The 20,526-nt window shown below is 44.3% G+C and overlaps 1 protein-coding gene across 2 annotated transcripts; it reads right to left on the bottom strand.

Moving 5' to 3' along the window:
* Positions 1-12,708: 12,708 nt before the first annotated feature.
* On the bottom strand, positions 12,709-17,243 carry lrrc4ba (leucine rich repeat containing 4Ba). 2 transcript variants are annotated; one of them, XM_070923410.1, is made up of 3 exons: positions 16,998-17,243; positions 12,849-14,673; positions 12,709-12,788 (listed from the first exon to the last, which is right to left on the bottom strand). In XM_070923410.1, exons 1-3 carry the CDS (start codon positions 17,241-17,243, stop codon positions 12,709-12,711), a joined length of 2,151 nt encoding a protein of 716 aa, XP_070779511.1. The 2 variants fall into 2 exon arrangements, with proteins under 2 accessions (XP_070779511.1, XP_070779510.1); XM_070923409.1 differs by having other exon boundaries at positions 12,709-14,673.
* Positions 17,244-20,526: the final 3,283 nt, after the last annotated feature.

The raw sequence follows: 20,526 nt of genomic DNA, 5'->3' as shown, positions 1-20,526 counted from the left end.
GTTGATGCCTCCACCGGTGTCTGACAGAACATATGCTTGCTCTCAGGGAAAAAAAAGACATCTCTTCATGGATAACTGTGCATGAAATAGTGTCCCTGGGTAAATCCTTGTTATAAATTACATCTTGTGTTGTTTGCTGGATTTTTTTGACCTTCTCCTGGGATGACATATTCTCTGCTCTATCTAACTGCAGAACTACTGATGTTGTACCTGCCCTTGTAAGTGAGGCACATGTGGCCCAAGTGTGTAGGTTTTTCATTATGTTATGGTGTGTTTAACAGTGCAGTTAAAATGTGTCACAGTGAGGTGGAAGATGGTATCCCCTGTGTGTTGTCTTTCAGGAACTGAAATAAACGGCCTTGTTTTGAGCTTGACCAACATGCATAGCCTTGCAAAGCTACCCTGAATCTCTGAAATTTTCGCAAAAAACATTTTAGTCCAGAAAACATCCACTGAGAATCGATTCCTGGCAGCTAAGAGTCTGACAAATCAGCAAATTATGGAAAGTGGTTGATATGATAACAACAACCAGCAGCACTGGATTTTATGGTTTGAACCGAGCGCCAACTCATGCATCTCAACATCTGAGCACATGAACATGCTTCTTAAACATTGCATATCTTAAATAAAGCAGGATTGTCAACTCAAATCTCTTCAGAAAGTGATTTGGGAGAATAGTTTTAGTGAAACTTACTAACATTTCCTGAATAGCCGTCAAGATTTATAGTTTTTAGTAGATATAAAAACAAGTGGTATGTTCATCTAGTCATCTAAGAAGGGTCCATTTTGAGGTGTCAGAGAATATCAGTCATCTGTTGGTTTGTTGTAAGGGTGATCAATCACCTGCAAACAAATGTTGGGCTCCTCCCACTGATGACAGCCCTAAAACAAGCTAATCAAAATTAAGGATTCATGATCACCAGTGACACGAAATCTGCTTATTAAGAGCCTGAGGGGGTTGTTGATTTCTCCACCCACAGACAACAGACAACCACGTATCCCTTAATCTGTTGAACATCTGAATTGCAAAGATTTTCACACAACAGCGACAATTTGTGTCACCTTTAATCATATGTGCATGTCGCAGCGTGTGCACACCACATTGCACATATGTTACATTGACATGCGTGGGTATGCTGCCTTGATACAGTATGCAGGATGTGTCATAGGTTATACATGTCATCCTGTCGTCACTCTCTCTCTCTCTCTCTCTCTCTCTCTCTGAGTCGCATTACCTCTCCCCTGCAACCTGCTTTCTAATCAATAACTCATCTCTAGATGTCGATTCCCCTCTACCCCCACAGGAAAACAAACGTCCTTCCACAGGACAAACAAAGAGAGGGGAGGATGAGGGGGGAAAGGAGAGAGGGGAGGTAAAGAGGTAGGCAGATAATTGAGAAAATACTGTAACCCAATGAAATACCTAAATAGCCTGTTGCAGTGAAGAGGAGGGGAAGGAGGGAGGAGGTGGGAGGCGAAGGAGAGGTGTAAAGAGACAACGAGGTGGTGAGGTGGAGGGAGAAGGATTGGAAGGGTAGCTATGGGATGGATGATTAGCCCCTGTCTCCAAGGTTACACTTTACAACTGTATCACTGCAGAACAGGAGAGGAAGAGTGGGGGCTGTGGAAGGGTGACATGGACCGTTCATCACACGAGACTGAATTAAAGAAGACAGAGGCACCTTTTCCTGGCTCTGACCTTCACAACCAGGACTAATGCCAGCCTTGACCTCCAGACGAAGCTCACCTCCCAGAGTAACCACGCCGCCGACGCCAACGCAGCATGAGCACCAGAGCAGAAAACCAGAGACAAATGGCAGCGAGGAGGAGAGTGACATGCGACAGGACCCAGAAGGGGAGAAGCAGGGGGAGAAATCACTTAGATTCCAGCCAACTGAAAGAATTGGCCTTTTCATGAGAAGAGGAGGCAGAAAACGGAAACTTGTTTGCCGCTCATCGTTAGGACTCCCCTCCCCCTCTTTCTCCTCCACCTCAAATCCCCATCCCTGTCCTTCAGTCAGCTTGCTTTTATTTTTCCCTGAAAGCCCCCCCCCCCCCACCTTCAATCACAACTATTTTAACCTAACTAGAGCTGAGAGATAAATAGAGCCTTGTGATGGAGTTGCATGCTTTAGCCTCACTGCAGTCTGTTCCAGTCTTAAGTACGTACTTGCTGCTTTACCCTTGAGTCATTTAGATACTAGTGTCGGTGAGGTGAAAATGAGAATTGTTAGGTGGTTTTGCATAATCTATTCAGCGCGACCGCGGACTGCACCCTGGATAGCATGTATGCGAACGGTGGTGTCGCATCAGCATTTTGAAGTTCCAACACATGACTTCTGTCGCTAGAAAAAGCGCTTGCATTTTCCACTTACTGATAACCTTCCACCATGCACTGAAGCTCATGCACCCATGCAGAGAACATGTCACACTTTTTAAAATATGGTAATACAAATTACATGATGCTCATGCAATTCAAACCTGTATGCTTGAACATGGACTGTGAGCAGACATCATGCAAAACAGTGCTTGTTAGCATTTTCATGTTTTTTTGCCGCTGCTTCTCATGCACACACCCACACAAAGGCTGGAGGAGTAATACATAATGTGTAACTGGATTACAATAATCTGATTACAGAATTTACTGAATTTTTGGAGAGAAAAAAAAAAAGAAGAGCTAAATTGCTAGATTACCAGCTTTAAAAAAAAGAATAAATGCTTCCTGGTTTACATTTAAAAGCTGTTAGAAGGGAAACAGGAGGTTTATGCAGTAGACTCAAACAACTGTATGCATGGTTCAAGATAGTTATACGTAATGCAGCTCAGTACAGTTTATGAATGTCGGATAACTTGCTTTTTGTATAGCTTTTAATGGCAAAGTAACCAAGGAAGAATGAAACATCATGCCTTGCTTTGTCATTTGAACATTTTCCTTTCAAAGTTAACTGTGATTTTTGTTGCAATGTTGGTCTGTTGGTCGTTCTGTCACATTGAAGCTACGTAACATCTTTAAATTCTGTCGTGGAAAACAGAAAAAAAGTTAAAATACTACCGTCTACCGTTATCATTGCCAGTATTCTCGGCCCACCTCATCTGATTTCACCGTCCTGCTCTCGTCCACTAAAATGATGATGATTCAAAACTTGATTCATTAATTCAAGATGACAGTCAAATCTTTAAGTCAAGTCAGCATTCAAGGCCAAATCAAGTCTCCTGTCTACAGCTCTGGCTGAGAGTCATTGATTGTGTTTCATTCCAGATTACGTAATTGGACAGTTTAAACCTGGACATTTTTAATATTGTAAATTGTCCCAATAAGCTTGTGGGGGCGCGCACACACACACACTCACACACACACACACACACACACACACACACACAGTATATCCGTTTTCTATCATTAGCTGTCAGCAGGTTTGCAGCAAAGTTTAATGATAGGTTTGGAAAGGCACTTCACTGAAATAACATCTAACACTTTCAGAGCTCAATGCCTTTGTTGCCGATCGACATGCAGAGCTGTGATATTAAAATAGTTGAACAAAACAATTTATTCCTCAAACGTTACAGGAGAATCACTGTTAAGGCAGAATGAATCGATGTTAATCCACCCAACAACCCCATCATGTACCCCTATCCCTGCACCCACACACACATATAGAAACACACACACACGCACACGCACACACACACACACAGTACGCCAATAATTGTAACCCTGAGTCAGTAGCATTCAGAAGCTGACCTCTTGGCAAACCCCCAGCCAGCACGAGCTAAGTGTTCACCGCAGGCTAAACAACATCCCACGAACAACACACACACACACACACACGCGCGCGCGCACCCACACAAACACAAAGACACACACGCATACGGGCAGACGTGGGGCGCAGGCGTAGGTCAGCCACTTGGGTCACGATACACACCCTGCAGCCAGCCGGTCCACAGCCTCAGTGTCAAATCAGCTTTAACACACTGACACAATGCTTTCCAAACACTCACACACACTCTGCAACACTGCTGCGGCGCACGGAGAAAAAACTGATGCTGACTGAAGGAAGAGGAGGCTCTCTGGGAAAATAACAGCGACGTGGAAGAACGCACACATCAAGAATTCACAGAAATTCATTCACACACACATGCAGGCGAAATAACCTGCAGACAAACAAGGTTTGTTGCTGTTGTGCTCTGGTGATTTGGCACACATGGTCTTCCACTTGTTTTCTGTCTTGATGATTTAAACTAATAGACCTACAGTCAAAAATAAGCACTCCAATCTCACTTTGAATTTTGTGAAAAAACGTTATTTTTATTTCATAAATTTCTCAGTATGGCACATGAACAGAGATTGAATGTTCTGAAAAAGATTTGGCACAGAACCTTGAAGCAGAACAAATCCACCCTCCTCCACACATACACACACTCTCTCTACCACACACACACACACAAACAGACACACACCCCGTGACCTCCCGTGTTAATACGTACATCTGTGGTTATAACAGGTTAAAACACAGTCTTAAGAAACAATCACAAGAACAACCATAGTCAATATTGCAGAAGAGAAGCCGAAGCGAAACAAAGAAGCAGATGGAGGCCATGTTTAATTGAACAGAGGGAAGGAAATATCAGAAGCCTTGGTTTGTTGTTGGGTTTGATTTCCATTTTCCTGAGAGGGGATCGGAGTGGTGCAGGAGGCTAACGGGAGCGTGGGAGAGTGTGCGCATGTGTGTGTTTGTGTGGATCAGGGGTTAATACAGAATCACAAGTTGACATCTAGCTGCAGGGGGGTGAAAAATGGCAGAAGCAGAAGGTGGGAGGGGTGAAACAGGAAGTGTGAGGTAGATAGAGAAGAGCGGAGGAGGGGAACAGGAGGGTTAAGGGGATGAGAAGCACAAGAGGAGGAAAGGGGGATAATGCGAGACGTACTCCCGTGAGCGAGCGAGCGATCATACGAGTATGTGTGTGTGACTCAGAGAGAGAGGGAGAGGCCGGGGCTGAGGCTTTAGCTACATTTCTGAAGGAGAGGGTGAGAAAAAGGCAGAGAAGCAGGAGAAGTCAGCCGTGCTCCTCCTCTGCCTCCCCTGGGTCGGGGACAGAGAGGAGTCATTTCCCCTCCAGCGCTGGGTGACATATAAGCACCACGGCGGCCCTTCCTCCTTCATGTCTTTATCTCTGCCACACACAGATACACAAACACGGATACCGTGCGCACTCAAGTGCACACAAGTACGCACGCAACCCAGTCGGACGTATGCATAAATATGCATACTTATGCCAGATATTACACAAACACACAGTGAGCGCGCAGGGCATGAGCCTCTGTGTGTGTATGACGTTACATTCATGCACACACATGCAAACACACTCGCACATGTAGACTAAAGCCTACATAGATATGGAGTGACAGGATGTCTCTCAGTGTCATCTTTCATTCCTCCTGTCATCCTCGTCTCTTTTCAATCTATCTCTCCTTTCTCTTTCTCTATTTCTGTCTGCCCTGTCCTCCCTTGTCACTCTATTTCCTTTGGGCTCAGAGGGTGGGGAGGCCTGAGGCGACAGAGGCTGTTGTGTGGAAGCGGGCTCCACTGCCGGCTGAGCCTGCTAAACGTGGCACAGCCATGACGGGCCGCACAGAAACACCGCAGCTTGAGCTCAATGGAGGCCGCTGTCGTGCCTGCTGAATGTCGCTCGTAGCCATTCATGAGCATCAGGGGTAAAAATATAACTTGTGAGGTTGGTGTCACATAGACTGGGAGCAGAAATGAGAACAGACATGAAATGAGGGTATTAAGGGCCAGACCGGATAAATAAATAAGCACCAATGAGAAAAGCAGCATGCCTCATTGGCTGACATGTGGAGGTGGAGACAAAAAAGGGTAAAAACAAAATCAATATCTCCAGAAGTTTATTTCATATTGATGACTGTTTATAACCGCTTCCTGCTATTTTAAGCTCATTTCACTGGGAGGATGTTGCAGGTCTGATTCAAAGCTCAGCTGGGGAGGCGTATCTGGGTCAGGGCTGATTTCTGCTCTAGCTTCACCTCTCTGAGCCCAGACAACTTCTGACCCTCGCTGTTGACGTCCGGCCTGGGTTTGACCTCACGTCCTCCTGGGCCTCTGCCACCTCAGTAGACAGATATGGGTTAGACAGCCCCATTATCAGACCACCAGCTTATATACATATGGCTGTTGCTATCTCCTCACTGCCCTCCATACGGTGCTCCAGCCAGACCTGAATTTACACTTCAAAGCATTGAGATGTACTCTATGGCCCCCGCCCAGCTTCAAACAAACATCAGACACAGCAGAGTGTGATTATGATGCCGAGCCAAGGTGCCCATAAACAGTAAATCTGGGCTGCTGTGGATATGGGGGGAATGTGCGTTTGGAAACTTAACTGTGAGCCTGTCCCCTGAGAGGAGCACAGCTGCTGGGTCAGCACATCCTTTAATAGTTACGGATGGTTCAGGACATTCCAATACAAGTCCCTGAGTCCGCACACATCACAGAGCTGGAGGGGAGTTTTCCACAGCGCTCCAGGGCATGAAGTTGCTCCAGAAGAATGTTTCCAAATCCCAACACGAGCCGCAACATCCCAGATTGTTCTCAAAACACGAATCTGTATTTGAAAGTGCAATATGGTCGCTGTCGGGTGAAAACCTTGCATCGCCCCAAATGTCAGCTTTTCAGGATCTAAGAAAAACAGCCTTCTTTTGAACTTGCTGCGACACACTTTTTTTTGGTGTGTACCCCATGGAGTTCTGAAAGGGTTTCACCAGCACCAAGGGCTGTTTTCTCAGTGCAAACAGAAAAATGCGATCACTCCACTGATGTTCAGAATTGGAGTTACAAGGTTTTCACATGACGACACTGATATCCTCCTTTATAAAGCATTCATGAGAAGCTCTGTGTTAAGCAGCGCTCCAGCTTTACTATTCCCATTAATCGGTACTTTACAATTACATGGGCTGTGAGCGTGTCCCATTTTACTATTTCAGTGACTGAGTGGATTTTTCTCAGTTTTCTTCTGAGCTGCAGCTCACAGGCCGGCTGACCTACAGCTGAGTGACACAGAGGAGATAGTCATCTGAGATGAGACACCACTCATCACTCTCACGTCACAGCCCACACACACTGACAAGCCACCTCCAACTCCACACAGCTCAAGAGCTCGCAAGACGACCAAAACGGACATCTTGTGACCGACGACACGGTTACCAAGGCAACAAGGAAATAAGCCATGTGCTAATGTCCCGGCCATTCTCAAATTAAGGACACCTTCACAGGATATAAAGCAAACACCCGTAAACCGAAACACAATGGCAGCGGTTGAGAGGTTTGTGTTAACCTCCACTGCACTCAGCTGCAAATTGTTTAAGAAAGCCCCACCTCAATCAATAAATCACTCAGTCAGTCAGTCAGTGAGTGAGTGTGTGTGTGTGTGTGTGGTTCTTAAATGTGCACTTGCTTGTGTGTGTGGTAAGGTTTGATAAGTGGGGCTTCAGGGCAAGGTTTTCACAGTGATGACACAGAAAAATGTCTGTGCACATCTCATCTCAAGCGCCGGCAGAAGCAACATTGCAGAGACAAAAAAAAAAAAGAAGCTCTTCATTCTCTCATAACGTGACTGAACAGAATGACCCGGGCATCTAAAAACTGGTGCCATCAAATCGGCCTTAGACCAGCGTGATGGTGATGAAACCAGCCCCTGACTGCCAAACATCCCACAGCAGAGGCACAGCGAAGCATAGTGAGACAGGGCTGCTGTTGCTGCTGCTGGGTGGGGGGGCCTCGGTGACACAGTGGCACACAAAACACTGCTGCACTTAACAGAATCACAGCAGCCATCACGTGAGGAGACAAGCTGCAACTCTTGGCTCTGATCTCACGGACCGTCTTGATGGCCGTGTGAAAAATAATAGCAATAACGATGCATATAAATTATTGCGATTTGATGCTTTTGGCCTCTGCAACGGGGAGAAAATTAGCACTGGTGCCTAAGCACATGCATCATTGACGGCATGTGTATCAATAATGCATTGAGCTCTGCTGTCGCCTCACTGCTATTTTTAAAGGGGGGGTGACAGAAAAGAAATTAAGCGGTGTGGAGCTCACACAGGGCTTGTAGTTCCGAGGCTAACATGTGTGCAACACCGCCCTCAGGGACTGGCGCAAGTGTGGCCACGGTTTCTAACACTACCGGTCACAATGAGCAGCAGACTGACCCTGGATCGCCCTCTCATGTGTGACAACACAAAGCTCACCCAGCATAAGAGAGCAGCCCCAAATCATTTCATATGCATCGTTACAATTATGACTAAAAGTCACATCACTGTCAAGGTGATTAACCATTAATACAGCCCCCGAAAATGCACATTAAAAATCACTTAAGCTTCACCAACAGGTGTTACTCTCGTATTTAGCTGACCCGGGGCAAAACAATAAAAACAAATGGCACAATCCAAAATGGGAACGCTAACCTTGATTAGCCGGCTGAAGATGCGAGGTAAACAAAAGCTGCCGCTAGACTTGACATTGACCCTCAACTTGTTGCGGCAGATTGATAAAGAGCTAAAAGAGGCTGGAGCTGTTCTGATTAAACAGACCTTTCATCAGTTTGGTTTATCCCAATATGCAGAGAGACAGAGAGAGAGAGACAGACAGACAGAGAGGGGGGGGGGGGGGGGCTGCTTAAGCGGAAAAAAAAAAAAAAAATCCTGTTTTTACTTTAAGTGTCAGTGAGAGGATCATAAAAGTAGCCTGAAGCAGAGGGAGACAGACAGAGCTGGTTGAACTGGGGATTTAAAATGGAGGTCTGACCGCCCCTCCTCCCTCTTCCCCTCCTTACACAACCTAGCTAGTGTAAGCCCACCTGAACACGCACACACACACACACACACACACACACACACTGAGCAGTATTGCATCAACAATGGTGTAACATCTTCTGCCATAAACAGCGTACCGCTTCAAATGTCCTGATTTCTTTGCCTTATACAACGGTACAACAGGCATTTTATAATCCAGAGCTGCACACGCAAAAACACACAAGCATACATACACACACACACACCCATATTCTGGTGTTTTTCACCTATTCCCTGAATGGGTGAACGAGCGGGTCCCTTCCTGCACAGTAAACACAGCATTTCCATTAGAGTGTTGGGAGTGTGTTCAGTGCTCTGTGACTCAGACACTGCAGCACTGTGACTTTGTGTCTCCAGCTCAACCGCTGCTCTCTCTAACACAGAGCCTCAATAACATGGCCTCTGGTTTGTGCCACTTCACAGGAGCTATAGGGGCTACACAATGCTTCCCAAAGTGATGAGCTACTACAGGCGATAGGCAGGGCACACAGTATCTGAGGAATTAGGGGTAAATAGCTTTTGTAACAGTCCTTGCTTTCAGCCACTGATGTACACAAAACTGACACACACACACACACACACACACACACACCGCACTCATACCCACAAGCATGCCCACATGATAATTTCTCCGTTATTTGCACACACAGAGGCAGATGAATATGTAAATAACTTGTGAGGGGAATATGGATCCCTTGTGCTGGGAAAGGAATATGTTAATGACTGATGCAGGGTATGAGTGTTAATCACAAGTGTAGGGTGCATAAATACGTTTAACAATGGTGTGGGGCCTATGTAAATTAAATGCATAGGGGATAGTGGCATGTACATCGCATAAAGTCTGTGGAGTAAGAAATATAGTTGCTCGTATAAACAAATCAAATGCATTAACAAGGAAACGAGGAAAAAATCTTTCAGACGGATGTACGTGCACACATGGATGAGATTCTATACTGTTTGCTCCCGTCTGTTTAGCATTCGAAACCCAAATCAAAACGCTGTGATAAGGGCTGTCGCAGCGGCAACAGTTGCCAGGGAAACCTGATGGCAGGATGCTGAGGGTTGGGGGGGTGGAGGGGAGGAGGAGGGGGCGTTATATGCGAGGACATGGGTACAATGCTCAGGTTGATTTGCTACCATTGAAGGAACACTGGCTGGCTCGTCGAGATATGGCACCTAAAAAGGAACGTGACTGACAAGGGGCAACGGGGTGCCTTACGAGGCGCCGATGGTGACGCCGTTTGGCGCATTTGTCTGAGTGTGTAGTCATGGCAACGAGGTGTTGACATAGCGCAATCGCACTCTGAACACTGTGATGGCGATGACATTCAGGAAAGCACAGAGCGAGTGTGAGTGAGCTTGTAAACCAGAGCAGGGCCTTTCCTGTCCCCCTGTGCAGAAAAAAAAGGACCCAGTGCTGACCATTTCACATTCGCTGTGTCTCATCTCAAGCAGAGCCAAAGGGATACAAACAGTGATACTACAATTAAAGTTGATTATAACAAAAAGAAAAGAAAAAAAAGCCACCAAATTTCACAGACTTGAACTGCCATTTTATGTGCCAGGTTTTTTTAATTTTCAAAGTGACCTCTGCTAACAGAACATCTCTCATAATTATAACCAGTGTAATTAGCTAATAATAATAACAATAACAATATTACAATAAAGATAACACTTGATTTAAAAAAACAGAAAATAATCAAACTAGATAAAAACCCAAAATGAAAAACACTTATCATAATAATTTTTTTTTTTTTAAAAGAGATCTATAAGGTTCTATATTTTTTCATTTAATTGTCCTTTTTCTTTAGAAAAAAATTCACCCATCACTGTATACTGTACTGTATGTTACCTTCTCCTTCACTGAATGAGCTTCGCTTACCTTTAAAAATGCTTGGCAATGCCTGTAGTCCATTTAGCTCCCTGCTGCCATGAAATCCACTCATACACGATAACACTGAGATACAGTTGTGAAATAATCCCCTGCAAAGGAGCAGTCTTCATGAAAGGTTCATGTCCTGTCTTTAACGCGTAACGTGAGGGGTCCTGACTGCTTGAGACATCAGAGCAGACGAGTCAGTGAGGGCTGGACTGAGGAAGCCATTTTGAGGGCCAGGTTATTTCCTGCTGATGCACGTGGAGTTCACTTAGTGGCACGCTGAGTCCGTCCCACTGCCGTTCATTAGCCAACAGGAGTCCAACAGGATCAGTCACAAAGCTACTTCAGTGTCATATACAAATGAAAAAAAAGTAGTTCTCAGCTATTTGTAGGCACAAGTAGTAATAATAATAGTCATATGAATGATAACAATGATAACAGAATAACAATAATATGTCATATCATCGCGATAAATCTTACATTACATGTTGAAACCGAATGTTGAGAAAATCTAGAATTAGTTTTTAGAGAGCTAAACTAGCATGTGCAACTTTTTTGTAAATTGTGCAGTAAAATATTGTTGATCACTTAATGATCATTATGACAAATAAAGCTAAAGCTTGTTATCATTATTACCATTATGATCATTATTATCAATACCATAGCTATACTGTATACCAAATGATGAAGAGCTGTAGTCGTATTTCATATTTTCGCAGTAGAGCGTGAAGATCTCCGTTCTCCAATGACCCTGTTTATGTGAATGTGACAGGAGAGGGAAAACATATGTGTGGCTACAAAAATGTCAAGACCAAAATAAATTCACTCAAACAGTTTGCCAGGTTTTTGTTTTAGCTCCCTCTCAACAGATGCCACTCTCCCACATGTGTCCTTATGCAGCACAATCGGAGCAGCCATCTTGTTCCAAGTTCGGAAAAGTTGTAAGGGAGGGCCATCACTACAACAGCTGTGTGTAATTTTTTTTTTATATATATTCTTTAGACGTTGTAGTTTTCAGTCAGAAGCTTGATAAAGATTCTTTATAATTTATTTCTTTGAATGAAAATATATTTACGGTATATATAATATGTACTTTCGGTCCTTTTTATATCTCTCATTGTCCTTTATTCCATGGGATGTTACCTCTCCCATGATAAACCACTCTGTTGCTCTCCTTCAAAAGAAGACAGTAGCCAGTAGGTGTAAAAGGGAAAAAAGTGAGAAAGTGAGCGTGAAACCACTCTGAAAAACCAATTGTTGTACTGTCTCCCTGCAAAGTATGAGTCTGATACTTGTGTCCTGGACAGAATCGCTGCACTGCTCTAATTTCGCTTTCTCTGTTTTGTTTCAGTGCTTCCTGGAAACCTGGGACCGTACCGCTCACCCAAACCATTGTTTGCTTTTCAGTGTCTCTGCCAAACACTAATCTGACAACATGTTCAATGGCCAATATTATGTCCCCCTCCCAATATATACACTGAATGTGTCTGGAAATATACGAAGCAATCTGTATAAAACCTAGAGAGGCTCATTGCACATGTGTATTATTCATAGCTTTCCATTGTTATTGTGGACGCAAATGAAAAGAATTGGCTTGATCTTGGACTTTGGCAAAGACTATAGCAGGCTGCACAGGTAACTGAATGATTCTGATGTTTGTAGTTTACATCTTATATGTCTGTGTCTGATTTAGTTGAAAAGTATGTGCAGATGCTATTCGTGGGACTAGAGCTATTCAGATATCGTACTCGGTCTCTTTCAGTCTTCCTATCTGCTTCTCTCTGTCAACAGATTGACAACACAAAGCAGTAACTATGTGAATTATAATCTTTTCTGGAATCTGTCCATGAGGACAGTAGGCTACAATCAGTCTCATATACTCGGTCTCGCAGGCTCTTTCTGTCTCACTGTGTCTATCCAGCATCTCTTTCTAAACTCTTACTTCCACTCTCACTTTTACTCAAATTTGAGTCTCTTGCACATTTTCCTTGGAGCCGCTCTTGAAAAGCAGGGGCTCATTCTGGCTTTTCCCCATAAGGCCTTTCAGAGAACTGTGAAGACCCAACTGGGGCAGGGGCATGGGGGAGGGCAGGGTGCCACCTGTGGGCGTTCCTCCACTGGTGGAGGTTGGAACCTGGGAACAGGATATGGACGTGTTCTGAGACTGAGAGCAAGGTGAGGGGTTGTTGTTGTTGTTGAGGCCCACACCAGGACCAGTGCCCATACCCAGGCCCATCATGTTGTTGTTGAAGTGATGGGTTTTGTAGTAGTGGTTGAGGTGCTCCGATCGGGCCAGGTTCGGTAGATTGACTATCTCTGGGTGGTGCAGCCTGAGGCTCTGGCCCCCTCCTATTCCACTGCTTCCGCTCTGCGTCATGGTGGAGCCTCCTGAGATGCCGCTGCCCCGACCACTGGCCCCGGCCCCCAGCTCATCCTCCACGTTGATGATCTCGATGGCACGAGCAGGGCCGTGGTGTTTATGCAGCTGGTGCTGTTTCCTCAGCTTGTAGAACACCACCAGCATCACCGCTGCCATGAAGGTAATGGCTACGAAGCAGCCAATGATGATCTTGGTGGTCTTCATCACATCATCCAGGCCTGAGAAGCCTGGCTCAGTGATGGGCACAGTGAAGGTGGGTCGGGTTGCCCGAGGAGAGGAGGAGGACCAGTCGGCTGACGGAGAGGAGGCTGTGGTAGAAATGCCGTCTGGCCCCAGGTGGCCCGAGGGAGTGGGGCCAGTGTGAACACGGATGAAGGTCTCATTGATGGCTACCAGTGCAGACTCTTCCTCTCCTGGGGTCTCCACTGTTTCCACAGTGACTGTTGTGAAGTAGGTGTAGTTGACACTGGCATCAGCAGCAGTGACATTGAGGACAGCAGTTGCCGTGGTATTGCCAGCAGCATTGGTGACCATGCAGGTGTACTGGCCCGTGTCACGCAGAGTGACATTCGTGAAGTTGAGTGTGCCATCGTGCAGGACGGATATCCGCACCCGGTAAGAGCCATGGGTCATTAAAGTGCCATTAGGGGTGATCCAGTTGACAGATGTTGTGGAGGTGCTTGTGCGACATTTGAGCTCAGCAGCCATACCCTCAGTGACATTGAGGTCTGTAGGTGGTTCCACAATGACAGGCGCATAGCAGGTGAAGTGGCTCTGGTCAAGCTCCCCAATGTACTTGCCCTTTAAGAATGGGGGAGCATGGCAGCGGGCACAGCATGTGGTGTTGCTGGGCACTGTCTCTTTCAACCACCAGCTAAGCCAAAGCACATCACAGTTGCAGATCCAGGGGTTGTGGTTAAGGTGTACCCTCTCCAGCTGGTGAAGGGGCGTGAAGAGGTCATGGGGCAAGGAGTGCAGGGAGTTATGGGACAGGTTGAGCTCCTCCAGGTTTTTCAGGTCATCGAAGGCGTTGCGCTCAATGACAGACACCTGTGAGTGCATGAGCCACAGCTTGCGGAGAGACACCAGGCCCTGGAAGGAACCAGGTCGAATGATCTCCAGCCGGTTTCCTGACAGCTCCAGCTCTTCCAAACGCACGAGGGCTGTCAGTTTGGGAATGTCCTTCAGCCCACACATGCCCAGGTTCAGGTATCGTAGATTGATGAGACCCACAAAGGCTGCGTCAGAGATGAAATCCAACTTTTTGAGCTCACCCAGGTCCAGGCGACGTAGCGAGGGCACACGGTGGAAGGCATAGCCTGGCAGAGTCTCAATGGGGTTGTTGCGCAGCCACAGCTCTCGTAGCTTGCTGAGGTACTCAAAGGCATGTGATGGCACCAGTGTGAGGCGGTTGTCGAAGAGCTCCAGTGTGTTGAGGTTGGGGAGGCCATTGAATGCTCCGACTTCAATCTGACGGATCTGATTCTTGGAGAGCTGGAGGATCTCTAAGTGCCTCAAGTGCTTGAAAGTATCTGACTTGATAACCTGGAGGGACAGATAATGATAAAGTTACTGTACGACATGAAGAATGATTCATGTAGATTACAAACAGATGTTAAGGTGTTTGTTACTATGATTTGTGAGGTTACATTTGACAATTGAAGGGTGAAAAAGTGACTATCAATTGTGTTTTACAACTTTGACCTAACTTCCACTATGTGGAATCAACTATGTACATTCTGAAGTTGCCTCTTGTTTTTGTTTTAATGACAAACAAAATTCAATGCAAAATAGGACTTTGTCTGTCACGTGCTATTACATATAAGGATCACATATAAACATAATATAAACTTTCCTAAAAGTACAAGTTTTGACTTATCATAAAAAACCTGCAGCAGACATGCAGCTCTGATACTGACATGTTATTCTTTAAATTTAGAGATGGCATAGATTTGCAAAACATTACAAAACCATGTAAAGGCAAAAAAAAAAAACATTGTCAATGAATGATTCAAAGACATGAGTGTGGCACAACTTGGGGGCGCTGATAGTGAAAAATGTTAATATCAAATACTTAACATCAAGTGCTGTGGTAAACCTACTGTAAACCCAGTCCTCTTCCTAACCCTGACCTTATTTCAGTGCCTGCTCCAGACACTGAAGTGCTTTTCACACTGTTGTTTCAGTGAGACTCTTTCTACTAACACATTATAATCCCTTGATAATAAGCTGATTATCAGTGTAGGGCTATTCACATGAAGTGTCACCCCAAATCACCACGGAAGACAAAACTACGACACTAAATTAATACATTTTTAAACCTGTCTACATTTTTCTTAAATCCATTTTACAAATGAACAACCAAAAGAGAAGTTTTTCTGCCGGAAGACATGATTCTGAAAAATATGGGTGGCACGGGCCCTGGACGGCACACAGTAGCTCGTCCAACTGGAGATCATTTGGCGAGAAGTCAAAGACACACAGCTAGTGAGCGCGACTAAAAGCCCCTTAAATCTCTGATTGTTTGAGATATGTGTGGCCAAAGCCCTCTGTGAGACACACAGAGACTCCTGGAGACAGGCCATTGCCTCTTCTGTATGTAGAGCAGGAGCGGGGGGGGGGGGGCTAAGAGAGGGAGGGGAGAGGATGTTAAGAGGGGGTGGGAGCTGTCAAGGCTTTACTCTCAGGGTACTCAGTGAAGGAAAAAATAAGCCAGAGAATCTAGGATGCCTTCAGGTGTTAAAACATTTTTAGATTTTTAATCATTTCAAGTGGGGCTGGAGGATACAACAAACCGAATCGGAATTTGTAGGCTAAAAACGAAACGCAACGAATATTGTTATTATTTCTTTAATTTTTATTTCATGTGAACAGCATCTCTTTAAACCTCACATACCAAATCATGTGGCATGATGTCCCATTTATGCTCGGTTAACGTCACATAATGTTTAATAAGATGTTTTCTCTGAGGAATAGAGGGTATCCGACGTACAGAGCAGTTTGACATGATAAGAGATGCACTGGACAGTTTTAACAATGTTTGGGAGACTCATCACTTTTCATTAGAGGAGATGAAATGTAATGGAAATGAAATTAAAATCACAAAAGAACAAAGCACTGTCAGCAACATGAGGAGGGATCCAATTACTTCAAATGCTGCTGCAAAGAGTAAAATCAACCCACTCTGTTTATAAATGTAGAGATTCCTGTGCTTTGTATCGATGGTCTGTGGTTAAATGATCTTTCCTTGCAGCTGGAAAGCCACAAAACACTGTCTAGGGACTCTAGATAAATTGGTAATGCACACAAAAGGCAGCACGGTGTCATGGAAATATGCCTTGCTTTCAATTCATAAAATATTCCTTCAGTTCAGCAGAGGCTTAAGTGCCTTTTTCTACCATTATTGCTGCTTACGTTTCTGTCTTTTCTCAGACCTAAAGTTTCTAAGAGGAAGCCTGTATGAACAAGTTAATCCTAACATCCACAACTGGCTGCAAAAGAAAATAACTATATAAATATTAACAATTATAATGAATGTGCTGAAAAGAAACAGCGAAAACTAGAGACACTGACATGTGTCTGCAAAAAGAATAAACTGCTCAGTGTAATTTATGCTGAGATGTAGTTGTCAATAAAAACCATGACCTCCAGTCGGTCATCATTATATGAGTAACAACCAGCAGTCGAAAGAAAGCCAATAATATTTTTAGACAACCATTAAATCACATCACTTGTTGCGACTTACAACGATAAATAATATGAATTCATTCACTCAACTAAATGTGTATCTTCATGCAAACTATCCTGTATGAAATGCACAACATGACATGATTTGAGCCGGCGAGCGACTTCCTGCGGCCCACATTTACCTGTATCGAGTTCTCCTGCAGGTTGAGGTATCGTGTGTTGACTGATATGCTTTCGGGCACCTCCTCCAGGTTTTGCCTGGTGCAGATGACTCTGCTAGCTTGGTTGGAGCAGGTGCAGAGGGAGGGGCAGGAGGATGCGGCTCCCACCAACTCCGGCCCAGGGAGGAGGAGCCGCAGTAGCAGCTGGGCCAATAGAAAGAGGAAGGGGGAAGGGCCGGAAAGGCAGGTCAGCGTGGCGATGCGCATGGCAACTGGGACATGACCCTGCTCTTTAATCCGAAGGTACAGGTGAGGTGACTCCACGCTGGTGGATCTGCGAGAAAAGGATTATTTTCCCTTTGGTCCTCTGGTGGCAATTTGTTCTTTCTAATTCTGCATCCTCTGAGATGTTTTTTGTCCTCTGTCGATCTCTGTGTTTTTTTCTCTTGTTTTTTGAACATAGAAATATGCAGATAAACAGATGTTATTCCCTTTTTTTCTCGTGTTGTCTGGGGATTTGAGTGAGGCTTTTTGTGAAGTGAGAAGAACCCAGGAGTTACTGTGGAAGAACAAAAGAGAGAGAGAGACAAAGAGAGGGAGAGAGAGAGAGAGCAGATATTAAAGACACAACACAGACTGCGCTTCTTGTTTTCACCAAAAGAGAATGAATAGAACAAATAATAGGTAGACATCAGTATAGCTTATCATGGGAGGGATTGTCAAAAAATCTTTGAGAAGCATTAGAACTTCTGTGTCACTGCTCATATCAAATCCCACATAATCCCTGAGCAGACATTTTGTCAGAAATCAAATCCTTACACCGAGGGCAGGTGGAAGCCGATTTCTGTAATTAACAGTTCAAGGAGGTGGTACAGAAATATGGAAACACACATCAAAAGTAGGACAACAAGGTATTTCTGTTTTTACACGACTGCATTCAGCATGTAAACATGAATACATCTGAAAGATTTGTGAAACATTGGTGTAACAAATGAGCACCATCACACACAATCACACTGACACAATCAAGCAATAATGTGGTTTTTGTAACTCAGACATTAGAAATTACAATACATTTTCAATAGGAGTTTAGGGCTGAAAGTAATGCAATTACATTTAAACAATGAAATGAATTGATTAATCATATAGTCAATAAAACTACAGGAAAAGTGATATTTGCACACCTGTATTCAGACAACAAAACATCTGCTCAATCAGACACAACTTTAACTTTATTAAATAGCGACATACTTACATTGCTATTCAACAAATTTACTGTAAGTGTTGATTGAGATTTTTGTCACCTGGATTCAATAAAATGCAGAATTTACTTTGTTGTTAAGTTAATTTACATGATATGAAAGACATAAGGAGCAGGTTCTCAAATTTGTGAAGCTTTGAAAAGGAACTTTAAATGAATAATTAATTATCAGAATAGTCAGATTCATTTTCTGGTGAATAATCGGTTAATCATTTCAGCACTAATTAGGTTTTTAAAATGTAGAGGAAGTAAGACTTATACAGACTAATAATATTGCAGATACTTTGTTCAACAAAATAATCTCCACATGCAATCAATATGAATAGAAAGACAACCATTCAAAAGTCACGGCTGTGATATTAACGGGTGTAATCTGTGCACAAACTGTAATTCCCTATTTACAAAGTGCGTAACACTGTTGGAAATGTTAGAAAATCTATCGTTCTTCCAGCAAATGAAGCTAAAAATGGTCCGGTTTCTTGCAACGGTAGATGATGGTGAAAGTGAAAGGAAAAATCACTTCAAACACAAACGCAACATCTCCTCTGTGACAGGAAGCAACAGGGTTTATGGGACAGGTGGTCTTAATTTTGAGAACCATTAATAACACCACTGGTGTGAGATAAAGGCTTCCAGTCATCTCAGCAATGGTCTCATTTGTTAACACTAATTATACCAAGATGTAACAATTAATACAACAATGATATATTGATGTTTGAACATGCTGTCCTTCGCACCACCAGTAAACTCATACTTATCAAAGCAACTCTCAAACCTTGAAAACAATAAGAAATCACAAATCACAATTTGCCTCAAGGGGGTTTTGCAACACCCTCTGCCCTTAGATCCTGGATTCGAATGAGGAAAAACTCCCCAGAAAAACTCAGGAAGAGCAACAGAGGAGGGGTCCCTCTCCCAGGACGGAGAGACATGCAATAGATGTCGTGTGTACGGAATAGATTCACAACAGAAAATCACAGTATACACAATTATGATGACAAAACGTAGATTGTGCAGTAAGCAGTGCCACATTTGGTGGGACTAAAATGCTAATTCCATTCCTGTACGAGCACAGCATTGCATGCTAGGGCTGGAGAATGGTAGCGAATGGTGCAGTCTACATTAACACTAATAGATGGCCGGCTCAAGTCAGGCTCCACCAGCCTGGAGAGGTAGAGAGCCTCTCTTCCCCTCTGCAGGTTATTTAGACCTGAATAACCTTAATAAGGGCATCCAGCAATCTAGATACGGTTATTAATGATGATGGTTGTAATGATGGGACTTTGACACGCAAACTCATTTGACACGCTGAGCATCCTCACTTGGCACAGTAAGAAAGGAGACTGGGGGGGGGGAAGCGAGAGAGACAGAGAATGAGAAGAAGAGAAGGATTATTAATCTGATAGATGACTGTATGGCTGCAGGCAGAGAAGAGAATTATCAACACTACAGTAATAGATGAATACTGAACAGCTGCAGAGAGCGGGCCGAAGAAAGAGAGAGAGAGAGGAGGAAAGAGACAGAGATGGAGACAGATGGAGGGAAGGTTGAGTGAAAGGAATGATGAGGGATAAAGACCCAGAGAGAGGTATAAATAGTGGGAAGAGCAGAAGAGAGATCAGTAGTAAAAGAAAGATTAAAAAAAAAAAGTGGAAGAGGGAAAATAGGGAGAGAAGAAGAGACACATTAATATTAATAATCTCTCGCTCAGTGAGAGAGAAAGAAGGGAGAAGGGAGGGGGGCTCAATAGAGAGATGAATATAAAACAGACAGAGATGGACGAAGGGGAATGACAACACAGAGACGCATATAAAACAGTGAACGACGGAGATGGAGGCAAAAGACAATACAGAGGGATGAATATGAAACAGGTGGAGATGTAGAGAGAGAGAGAGGGAGGAGCGGTGGAGTTGGGTGGGTGGGGGCGAGATTGATCAATAATGCGTACGCAGTAGTTCAATGACATTAAAACACACACAAGGACACTATGATAAATCATATCGGCAGCAGCATCTCTGGTCAGACAGAACAGGACACCAGTGGTGGAGAGACGGCAACTGCAACAACAGCAACTGCAGCGGCAGGCGACGATGCAACAGTCAGCAGGGACAGCGGCTCGTGCTGCCCTGCGACTGCTCCTCATCCTCATCTGTATCCCGACACGCAGCGGTGGCGGCGCCGATGGATAAAGAGGCACTCAAGTGTTATTTTTGGATCGACTCTCACCTTTTTTATGTATTTTAATTTTCAGCCACCTTTCTTTTCTTTATTTTTTCTCCTCTTTTCTTT

This window comes from Enoplosus armatus, chromosome 17 (genome assembly GCF_043641665.1).
Source record: "Enoplosus armatus isolate fEnoArm2 chromosome 17, fEnoArm2.hap1, whole genome shotgun sequence".
Classification (NCBI taxonomy): domain Eukaryota; kingdom Metazoa; phylum Chordata; class Actinopteri; order Centrarchiformes; family Enoplosidae; genus Enoplosus; species Enoplosus armatus.
The sequence above is the reverse complement of the archived record's forward strand: the minus strand, read 5'-3'. Positions and strand labels throughout refer to the sequence as shown.

Bases quoted from the DNA above. Each gene is read 5' to 3' on its own strand.
- lrrc4ba (XM_070923409.1), bottom strand. From the start codon at position 17,243: ATGCGCATCGCCACGCTGACCTGCCTTTCCGGCCCTTCCCCCTTCCTC. The intron at 14,674-16,997 runs GTAAATGTGGGC...CTGTCCCTCCAG, and splicing joins TGCAGGAGAACTCGATACAG to GTTATCAAGTCAGATACTTT.